At 46.5% G+C, this 11,064-nt stretch overlaps 2 protein-coding genes across 3 annotated transcripts; both read right to left on the bottom strand.

The window, feature by feature from the left end:
* Positions 1-1,794: 1,794 nt before the first annotated feature.
* On the bottom strand, positions 1,795-5,348 carry LOC109734001 (protein CONSERVED ONLY IN THE GREEN LINEAGE 160, chloroplastic). 2 transcript variants are annotated; one of them, XM_020293213.4, is made up of 10 exons: positions 4,828-5,348; positions 4,623-4,675; positions 4,451-4,550; positions 4,258-4,356; positions 3,993-4,082; positions 3,717-3,808; positions 3,399-3,491; positions 2,659-2,727; positions 2,365-2,585; positions 1,795-2,161 (listed from the first exon to the last, which is right to left on the bottom strand). In XM_020293213.4, exons 1-9 carry the CDS (start codon positions 5,182-5,184, stop codon positions 2,450-2,452), a joined length of 1,089 nt encoding a protein of 362 aa, XP_020148802.1. In that variant the 5' UTR covers positions 5,185-5,348; the 3' UTR covers positions 1,795-2,161; positions 2,365-2,449. The 2 variants fall into 2 exon arrangements, with proteins under 2 accessions (XP_020148802.1, XP_020148803.1); XM_020293214.4 differs by having other exon boundaries at positions 2,370-2,585.
* Positions 5,349-5,582: 234 nt separating this feature from the next.
* Positions 5,583-10,055, bottom strand: LOC109734000 (uncharacterized). The gene is made up of 9 exons (XM_020293212.4): positions 9,828-10,055; positions 8,851-9,504; positions 8,602-8,685; positions 7,889-8,044; positions 7,757-7,816; positions 6,866-6,939; positions 6,353-6,449; positions 6,151-6,252; positions 5,583-6,063 (listed from the first exon to the last, which is right to left on the bottom strand). The coding sequence occupies exons 2-9, from the start codon at positions 9,499-9,501 to the stop codon at positions 6,001-6,003; spliced, it is 1,287 nt and encodes a 428-aa protein (XP_020148801.1). The 5' UTR covers positions 9,502-9,504; positions 9,828-10,055; the 3' UTR covers positions 5,583-6,000.
* Between the last annotated feature and the right edge of the window lie 1,009 nt (positions 10,056-11,064).

The raw sequence follows: 11,064 nt of genomic DNA, 5'->3' as shown, positions 1-11,064 counted from the left end.
ATTCGCACGGGTTCATATACACAAGACGAGGACAAGTTGATTTGCCAAGCTTGGATGGAGATTAGCCAAGATCCGAGGACCGGCGTGCAACAAAAGGGCATTGTTTTTTGGACGAGAGTCCACAAAGCATTCCATGAAAGGAAGATGTTTGAGCCCTACCAATTTACAAGCAACCGTGGCATCGGCTCGATTCAAAAGAGATGGTTGTTCATCCAACAAGAGTGCAACAAGTATTGCGCCGCATTTGAGAGCGTTGAAGCACGACCCGTGAGTGGTCTCGGCGTTGGGGACATGGTATGCTCTCCTCTTCCTAGCCCTTTCCTTGCTACGGCCATGAGACTTCGGCCGTGTATATGTTTGCATGTTCATTTGTTGTTGATCATGTGGTGTAGGCATTTCAATCTTTGGAGGCATTCAAGGCCCGACACAATGACAAGCCATTCACTCTTACGCATTGTTGGACGATCATCAACAATTGCCCTAAGTTCAAGGACCAATACCGTGAACTACAAAGGAAGAGAGGCAAGAAGACGGCCAAGTTCGCCAGAGGTGGAGATGGCGAGGCGTTGAAGAGGCCAAGGGGCAAGACCAACTCCAAGGTTGACGACATACGTGATGCCTCATCCATGGCCTTGCATGAGACTTTGCATGGCATGATGTCCCAAAAGGATGTGAGGGACGAGAAGAAGCGGCAAAGCAAGGACGAGCAAATGAAGCAATACCTAGACCTTCAAAGACAGAAGCTTGAGATGGAGGAGGCGGCCAAGCGGAGGAAGATCGACATGGAGGAGACGGCCTAGCAAAGGCAGCTCGACATGGAGGAGGCGGCCCGGCAAAGGCAGCTCGACATCGAGGCCGACAACGTCAAGGCCAGGCAGAGGCAGCTCGACATCGAGGCCATCAATGCCGCCACCAAAGCGAAGGAGGTGGCCCTTGCGATCATGAGCGTGGACTTGTCGAAGATGAGCGAGAAGACGAGGGCCTGGTTCGAGGCCAGGCAGAAGGAGATGCTCGACGCCGAAGGCCTGAACTAGGTCGTCCGATCGGCGTCGATCGTTCTTTTTTGGAGGCTGGCATGGGTGCCGCCCGCCCGCTGGGCCGCTGGCAGTGTGCTGGCGAGAAAACATTCATTCTGGAGACCGTCTTTGTTGCCGGCCGCTGGCTGTGTTGCCGGCGAGGACAACTATTCATTTTGGAGACTGGCTGTGTTGCCGGCCGCTGGCTGATGCCGGCGATGGATGTGTAGGCCGCTGGCTCTGTTGCCGGCGTGATGAACCGGGGCCCCTGGCCTGAACTAGGGCTTGGCATTTGAAACATTGCTTTTAGTTTTTTAAATGGACGCGGACAGGATGGGGCAAATGGATGCGGCCGCGCGCTGGGCGCACGGCCACCGCATCCCAGGACACGGCCGGACGCGACCCCAAATCCCTACCCAAACGGATAAAATCCGGACAAAACGAACGTCCGTTTGGGGTCGCGCGATGGAGTTGGCCTAAGTACTACCGTCTAGCAAGAAGAAGAAAGGAGGCATCTACCTGGGAAGGTCCGCATTATCCCAACAAACAGGCAAGCTTCATCACTTCCACTTTTAGCCATTCCCGTTAGTGATGGCATAGTGTCAATTTCTTTACCTGTTCTTCTTCTCATTGTCAACGATAGGCATCGTATTCATGTCATCGCTAAACAAAAGTCCTCCACCACCGGTGCATTATCATCACATGGTGCAGTGTACTATTAAACTCACCACACAACGCATGCAGACCGCGTTCCAGTGTGGCATTTGAACAGGGTCAATAGAAATATACCATTTTTTTAGCACTTTGTAAAATATATAGCTTCGTGAGCTAGTATATTGACAGCCCGCACTATTTACATTCTGTACTGATCCGAATCCTGCCGACCTCCTTGCGTAAATAATGTTAAATGCCAGCTCAACCATAGGACTCAGGGTCAATGCACCAAAAGTTCAAAGGTGTACACTACAGGGAACTTGAATTTGTGTTTGCCAACTTCCCTTTGTACAGTCAAAGTAAACTTTCTCCGCGGAATGCTGTCAATCAGTCCATATGTTCAGACAGTATCCTCAGCCTCAGCGTGCATCTCATCTACCTGGCGGCATCTCCAGGCTCCAGATTAGACCCTTCTAAAACATTAATAAGACCTGTAGAAAATAACAAGAATGGGATCGGCATTAGAAAGAATCAAGTTACTTCATTTCAAACGTGTAAACTCATGCATGCCTACAGTTATGCTGCTTAAAGGGAAGGATGAGCATAAACAAATCTTTAAGATCCTTCAATTGTCAGAAGAGTTGCACTGATGGCAACTTTGAAATCATGGTGAAGAAAGGATGAGGCTTGGCACCTTACTATATTGATGGACGGTGACCAATCTCCCCCCGAGGGCAACAACAACCTTCTCTTTGTTTTTCTACCAGCCAAAACAGTGTTCAAACTTCGTGGTTTCCAACATCAGGTACTGATTCCTGAATCGCTTGAGTAAACATAGCAATCTTGTAGGTAAAAAACCCAACGAGCATGGGTATCAACTCCAGGTGCATGAAGCCGTACTCTGGAACTAGTATCCTGCATCAGTTAATGCAAAAACGTCTTATATTTAGAGGCAGAGGAAGTATTTTAAAAGACTTGATCTACTTACGCATTCCATCGATTGTACATCATCACAAGAACCATTGGAATAAGCAATCTTGGCTGTGCCGCAGCACCCCTGCAAGCATTCCAGAATAAATTTAGATGTTACATGTATTACAAGCAAGTAGACAAGTAGCAGCAGTTATCTAGCCTTTTCTAAACACAGTCAAAATATGCTGTAAGTATGTTTTAGAAAGGTGATCGACATACGTCATATAATGAATGGAGTGTCCATTGAATAATTCATACTTAGGGATCATGATTCAGATGATGACCATTAGTTTTTTTCTAATCTTTGTTTTGACTAAACCTCTGGCTGAAGGCAGATTAGCAATATAAAGAACTTGAATGGAAGGACCTGAACTGGTCATATTTGTCTTCGTGAATCATGAGCTGCCAGTGTTACATAGGTGAAAACAGAACCAGCTCTTGACAGGCCAGGCAAAGTTTGGTGTAAGTCAAAGACTAGAATGGTTTGTCTGAAAGATCTTCAAATAAGAAAGATATCTTTGTTTGCAGGTTTGTCTATCTATGTGAGGTTTGTCTATCTATCTAACAGACGGGCTATGAAAGCCTTCAATTTTGACCAGAGTGCAATGTTATAAATGAGTTCATAATTAAGATTTAGCAGTGTAGCTCTCCCAAACTAAATGAAGTGTGAGCACTGTTTTAAGTATAAGTATTACTAAAGCTTATCGAGTGTGATTCCCAATCCAATTTGTAAGAGAAACAGCTAGAGGTATATACTTGGCAGCTGCTTTAGTTCCACCCGCTAAAGAATCCACACTGGTTCCAAGCATGCGGAGATACACCAGAGATCCAATCAGCCCTGCACTAAAGCTGAAGAGTAACTGATATTAGTGTAGCATGCAAGGCAGCACTTTGGAGATAGTATGAACAAGACGCAAACTAATCCTGACAATCGGTAACAAAGAAGGCCACATCCCAAGTTTGTCTAGAAATAAATAGCCAAACTTAGTTTCAGATACAAAATGAACAAATATCATATATGCGAAGCACTAATCAAAAGTGAATTCAATCTAACTCGTCCAAGAAAAAGCATACCTCGCAGCAATTTCAGGAGTGTATGAAACATAAGCAGAAACCACCCCGACGCCACCAATACCTAAAGTAAGCAACTGCAACCTTTCTTTCAACTGCAAAACACCCTCAGTATCAGTAATGAAGTAACACAAATTCGTGCATATTTCATTCTTGAAGAACACTGGGACCTTGAGCACTTGGCAAAGTACAACTCCAAAAGGTATAGTTCGTGTTGATGGTGAACAGGGAGGAAACTAGCAGTACTCGAGCCTGATATTGACTTAAAAGAGATATTACCTTTAGGTATTGCTCTCTGGCCTCAGCTGCCACCACCTTAGGGTCCCCTTTCAGCTGCACTTTCTGCTGCGACTCCCTTAGTATGACATCCTAAAAGGGGACCAAAATCCAAAACAAAAATTAGAAAAGGGGTATACATCATCATATGTATGTTATGAAAATGTGAACATGGTGAAATTTTTGTTAGAAGGGTCTCACATGCAAACATCAACGGATATCTAGAGATTATTAACAACAAGTCAGTTATAGAACTGTAACAGCTTACAATGCCACCGGTGGTTGCCCTGGTCGCTCGGTCCCATTGCTCCTGCTCCCGTCGAGTCGGAGCTAGCTTCCATCTAATGAAAGTGGATCTATTGACAGCCTACATCCGAATTCCAAGAACCCAACTCATTGACATCCCCAAGAGGCAAGAGAATAAGACTACATTCAGAGGGCAAGGCATTTGATCGAATAACCTCAACGCCTGTGGATCGACCACGGCGGGCAGCCTTGAGCTGCGTCTGCAAGATTGACTTGGCTGGTGCCATAAGCTCCTTGCTCAGATCAACATCCACACTACAACGCACACCCTACGTTACAAAACCCCGCGAAACGATTGTCGAGCAGATGAGGTGAGGTGAGAGTAACCTGTCAAGGTCCATTGCGCGGTTGAAGCTTAGAAACCCTGAGTCCTCGTCCTCCTGCTCAAACGAATTGCTTGGTTAGGAGCTTCAGAATAACAGCCCCCACTGCAGAACATTTATGCTCGAAACAAATGAAACAAATTCACCGAGCGGGACTGAGACGCGCGTGCGCTTGCTTGCTGCCCGGCCGGGGGCGGGAATGGGCTTACCGGCGCGACGCGGGGGATGGTGGCGGGCGTGTCGGTGCCGCCGTTGGCGATGACGCGCTCCATGTGGGGGAGGAAGTTCTTGTTCCAGATGAAGTCGTCGGTGTTGCCAATGGGGTCGCGGTCCTCCTTCCCCATCCAGTACTTGCGCGGCTTGATGGTGGTCGGGCCGCCGCCGTACGACCCTGGCTCCATCCCCGTGGACCACTTCTGCGGCTTCTTCTTGGGCAGTATTATCTTGACCGGCCTCCGCTCCGCCGGCTGGTCCGCGGCGGCGGCCGCCGCCTCCCCCGAGGCCGCCGAGGCGCGAAGCGGGCGCACGGCCGCGGCGCGGCTGGTGACGACGGCGAGCAGCGACATGGCCGGCGGGCCGCGTGAAATATCTCGGCGTGGGAGTGGAGAGGAGAGGGAGTGATCCGGAATCGGGACGGGTGAACGGGAGAGAGGCGTCGTGTGGTGGCGCGACGAGCCGCGCCTGCGAGTTATCAGCGTATCGAGCCTGCAGAACTGCTGGAAAATATCTACTCCTGGTTGCCACTTGCCAGCTTGGGAAAATATACATTTCCGAGTTGCATAGGAGAAGTGATTTTCACCTCCATTGCCGTATGGTACCATGATTACATACAGCTGATTTTCACCTCCATTGCCACCATGATCACAAAGTAATATGACATTCTGAACAATTTACTGGTTCGAACTTAAAGGTTGCCAGGCATGACAGTCTATGGAACAGATTACTGAAGAACCAGGCTGGATGCTTTCAGCTAAAAAGACCAGATAATTCTAATAATTCGAGATCCCAGTAACAGATGAACTACAAGTCTGCAGCAGAATAAACCTTTCATCCCATTCACTACTACAGGACAGGGCCCACATGACATGGAAATCGGGCTATATCATACATCTCCCCTGCACAAAAAATTGCAGCAAAAAGGAACACAATATTTGTGGTGCCCTGTTTCTCGCAGGCAACAGAAGAGAAAGAGAGAGGGGCTCCGCATCATTCAAACACTCTCTGCTCACTGCTCACCGCGCAGAGAGATCCGGCCAGCATTGTGTAACGCAACATTACAAGTTGTCTACGCACGGCGGTACCAGGAGTGTCGAAATGGCTCCTAATCTATTTTTCATGCTATAAATTCCAACAGGTGCTGCAGTTGGTACGGCGGCGCCCTGTCAAAACACAGCAGATTTGCACACCGGGCACGAGGTCCTCATCCGAAGCCACCTGTCAATGCACTGCGCAAGAAAACCGCACCCACAAAAATATGTTAGAATGGAAATTTAGAACCCGGAGCAGCTCCAATGTACAAATTCCATGCGTACCTCTTTATGGAATTTGTGTGCGCACGGCAGATGCCGGAGGGAAGCACCATCAGCAGGGCAGTCCAGGCATATAGGGCAGGGCTCATCGCGGCGGCTTTCTCCCTGACAAATGTAAAGAGGGGAGAGGCAAGTAAGTTAGCCCTTCCAAACCCCACAGATGATGCACATCCATCCTGTCTTTAGTAAGAAACTTAATAAGAACCTCAGCAACAGATAGCGGCAAGCTGTCAATTTCACTGTCAGAAGCTCCTCTGCGGTGGTTGTTGTCATCAAGCGCTATAAGGTTCTCATAGTCATCACTAACATGTGAGCAACGAGAAAATATTAGTCAGAAACTCGTAATAAATATGCATGAACCAACAAGTAGTATGAATCTGTGGGAGTATGAGGATAGCCATCTAAGTTAACCTATTGGGAGTATGAGGATAACCATTTAAGTTAACCTATTGGGTACTATTGCACACATAGAAGTAGAGGCTGGAAGGGTGATCCTTTCGCTGTCTAAAAAATGCAAACATCGATAAAGCTGTTTTAGGAATTAGCACTTCAGCAATATGAAACAATCCAGAACAGAAGCAGAAACAAACAACACATGCAAATAAGTATAGCAAAGTCAGGACAAGTATGCAACTATGACAATAATTATATAGCCTGGCTGCAGACATTTCCATCAAAACAACATTGCACCGATGATTTTTTTTTTGCATTAACTTACTCATCTGAATCTGTAGGATAGGTGTCTGCACAGCTTTCAAGTGCTTCTTGGAGCGAGTCCAGCACAGCCATTCTCTACATTAGAAACACAAAAACATGAGTAGAAGTTTTGGGCATGCCATGCCAGCAAAGATGGTGTCGCATAGACAGTAATAGAGGCACATCAGGAGACTAGTTTAGGTATTCATGTTCAATATGTTACAAGGTATCACCCCTTAAGGATACAAGCGTTAGTAGTTGCAATGGCCTAGCTGGCAATTACTTTATGCTTTCCAGATACAATTGGCTAATTTTTTAGTTGGCAACTAGTAGTTGAGTCCTCGATAAGAATAGTTAGCTGATTAGTCCATTCTTTAAAAGAATATCTGCATGTAATCTGCAAACCAACCAAAGAATAAACTTCCAATATCCGGCACTGCTCAGAGCCTTTATGATTGCATCCTGAGACGCATTCGCTCCTTCAATCCCCTTTTTCCTACCACTCAAATCCCATAACATGATTGTTGCCACATCACACTTTAGTATATTATTACATGGACTAGAGAAAAAAAAATCCTCTTATGCTGATGTGGCCTGATCAGGTAAGGGGTGGAAAGAAGGGTTTTGCTTTAGTACGCCACCCCAAGGAAAATTTATGGATTTTAAAGTATGTTGTCTATTATTATTTAGGGGGAGACATTGATTAATCAAATGTATTGTTGGGATAAAAGGAATGGAGACATGTATACTTCTGTTATTACTACCAATAAAATGCAAGAAGTATGAATATTTAGGTTTTCACGAGCTGCTCATACATGATAAGTAAACGAGAGGAACAAGTAGTCAACAATATAAAGGCCCCTCGATATTCCAAAGTAGAGATGTTCTTTTGCAATACAGGGTAAAGACTAACCATTTCTAAATCCATGTTTTCTTGTCCAAAACACCCTTTGGTCAATTGAGAGATAATCATCTGAGAAACAAGCAAATGTCAGTCCTCAGTTAAGTGAAGGTTGAAAAAAATAAGCTTATCAAGGAGTCCTACATTTTGTTGCTCTGATCCTGGGCTGCTGTTTCTTGGCAACCACCGTCTGCTTGTTATTGGAGCTGATGTGTCACTAGGTGGCCATGAAGGATAACCTTGAACTTGCGAGCGCCAGCCATACGAATACAAGTGTGCCATTGAGCGGTCCCTCTGCCTCTGAGCACAAAGTACAGTTACGAAATTAAAGGAAGGATGGGGTGCAGATAAATGAGGAAAATAATCAACAGAATGCCATAGCCAATAGGTGACAGCAGGGAAATGCAGTTATGAAGTTGGAACTTGAAATACAAGTCAAGACCACAAAACTCAAGAGTAAGAGCAGTATGAAATAATCAAGTTTTAAGCGTTTTGCTAATATGCAGTTTTTTTTTGGTACTGAGTATTCTCCCAAGTTAAGTAACCCAACAACAGGTATTAAGTGATTGCAGGCATATATGATGTCATGCTAACTTTGCCTCAAATATTAGTTGGTGCAATGCAATTCTCCTTTCAGCTACCTGATTTGCAAAGTGCAAAGGTTTCATCAATAAAACAGAGAAGGTAGCTATGGTTTCCGGCAAGTTATGGGCATCAACATATCAGTTCAGTCATTACTCATAACTAACTGAAACCATGCCACTTCTCATAAAAAGATGATCACATGATTCTTGCAGCAAGATTTTTCAGTAAGCGAATCCCCACAACATATGCATCAAGACAAAGTGGCAACTTACAGAACTAGATTGGCCCTCTCTCGCAGCGATTCTGGCACGCGCAGCATCTTGCTCTTGCAGTGTCCAAGCTAGAGTCGTATCAACCTGCAAGATGTCAGCAATCGGTTGGCCGTTTAGTAAACTTGCATCGGTAGTGAATCATCAGAAGAAGCCAAGAAACGACTGGCAGGAAAGAAAACAACAACTAAGAAACGGAACTTTCACTGAAAAAAGGTACAGCAAGATTGAGAAGTAACCAACAGAAACAACCTGCTGGGAAGATTGCGAGCCTGGCTGTTCCTGGTTGAACTGCTCTTGAAGCTTAAGAGCAAGCATCTCATCTGACTGAATTTGCCTGGCCTTCAACTGGCTCTCATCAGGAAGTGGGAAATGGAGCCCCTTGATCCTCGACAGCCATGCGCTACTGTCTTCCATCAGTAGCTCAGGAATGGCCATACAGCTCTGTCCAGGCATCGCAGCACCATCTTCCTTGGGCACACAGACTGATCTGCAAATCTCATCACCCCAAGGTCCCCAACAACACTCGGGCGTTTCACTTCTTTCATCTCTAGATTTGTGTGCCGCTGCACTCCATGAATCCCACCCCGCAGGCCTAGCTCCCAAGATACCGGCACTAGAAGCATGCGATCCTCCCCTGAGCGAAGGGGGTCCTGCTGCCCACGCGCTCCCCCCCTCGCCTGCCTTCTCCTTGTCCTTCTTCACCGCCTGACTTGGCTGCTGCGGCGGCCAGGCCATTCTGCTTGGCTGCTGCGGCGGCCAGGCCATTCTGCTTGTCTGCTCGGGAAGACTCCCGGGGCCGCGGGATGGATCCGCGGGGTCCCAGGCGGGACGCTTCCGATCAGGCGAGTGCGCGCACGCCTCGTCCTCGGAGTCGGACGACACCAAATCCACCACCTCCATTTCCTGCAAAAATGGGGTCAATATAGCATCTTGCAACTTCTTTTTTACAAAGAAAAGAAAAGGATAAGCTTTCGCCCCCTTTCTGCGATTGACACGAAGAAGCTCAAGAAAACTGGTGGCGTGGGACAGAAATCCCCGATTCAAGTGATCTCGGCGCTCAACAAAAAGTTGTTGATTCGTGGTTCTCACTAAATCGTTGTTGAATGACCGGGAAGAAAGATTGGCCGGGCCAAGAAGCCGCGCGCAGGCGCACGAACAATCTGGAAAGAAAAATAGAGGGGAAAAGGGAAGGGAGGAAAAATTTCAGGTTGGGGCATACTACATACCTGCAGAAGGAGAAACAAGGGAGAGAGGGGGGAGCGGAAATGCTAGGGCTGGAGCTCGGGTGCGCCCGTGGGGAGGAGGCGGAGGCGTCTAGGAGGGTGTGTGGTTCTTGGCTCCTCGCTTCCTCTTCTTGATTTTGGTTCTCAGGGAGACGAGGCGGGTGCTTTGCTCGGTGGGCGATGAAGAAGGGGTGTCTGCCCGGAAATAGAAAGCTTTTGCACTTTGCCCCCTGCTTGTGAGCTGTCCTCATGGAAATACTGCGTGCGTTCACTTTTGACCGATCTACCTCCTCCATCCCACAACGTAAGATTACTAGTAGAACGCTGCGTTTCTATGGCCTATATGACCCATATAAAAATATGAATCAAACAAATGATTAAGTTCATTTTTAAGGTCAAAGTTTATTTCTCTCTCATACGTTCGTACATCAAACAGGCGCCCAGTAACCTTCCCAAAATTCAATTGCCTCGGCAGCCCGGTCATCCCAAAATCCGAACCATATGTGAAGGAGAAATGCCACTGTCCAGACCATCCGCCATGTTATTTTCAACACGCAGGCCCAACACAAAACCCACCCTACGACGTATCCTTCTTTTTTCCTGTCAGACCCCCCCCCCCCCCCCGCGCTTGGTTTCCCGCCATAACGGGACATTTCTCGCTGGAGCCCTTTTCTTTAAAATCGGATGTTGCGCACCTCACCTTCATTGTGCGTTATAACATGGACATTTTCTTTTTCGTATTTACAATATAATAGATCACAAAACAAAAAATTATTATAGAGATCATATTCAAAGGTCCATTCAACTTTGCAAATGCACGCAGTAAAATATCATCTTTTCTAGGTTTTCTTGTTATGTTGCAACATGTGCCAATATTTTTCTCCCATTTATCATATATCACATCTATTTAGAGTTTGCACGCCTTCGGTTCAACATGTCAATCTCATGATAGAAACGACATTATCTATCCCTTGAATTCTGCAACTCATGAAACAAAAAAAAACGTGCATACACATTGACGTGGGAGGCGAGTAGCAACCTAAACATATTCCTATTCACCAATAAGCTTCACCTCTAACACACACACACCCCTTTCATTGCAACAAAAAGATCTTGTATTATGGGACATAGGGAGTAGAAAGGATACTTGTCATTCTTCTCTTCTTTGTCCTCCCCTATATCCTCTACTCCTAGCCTCTTTGCCAACCTGTTTCGTTGGCGCCAACCAGCACCACCTCAA

Source organism: Aegilops tauschii, chromosome 3 (assembly GCF_002575655.3).
Source record: "Aegilops tauschii subsp. strangulata cultivar AL8/78 chromosome 3, Aet v6.0, whole genome shotgun sequence".
NCBI lineage: Eukaryota > Viridiplantae > Streptophyta > Magnoliopsida > Poales > Poaceae > Aegilops > Aegilops tauschii.
This window is presented reverse-complemented; position numbering and strand designations above follow the sequence as displayed.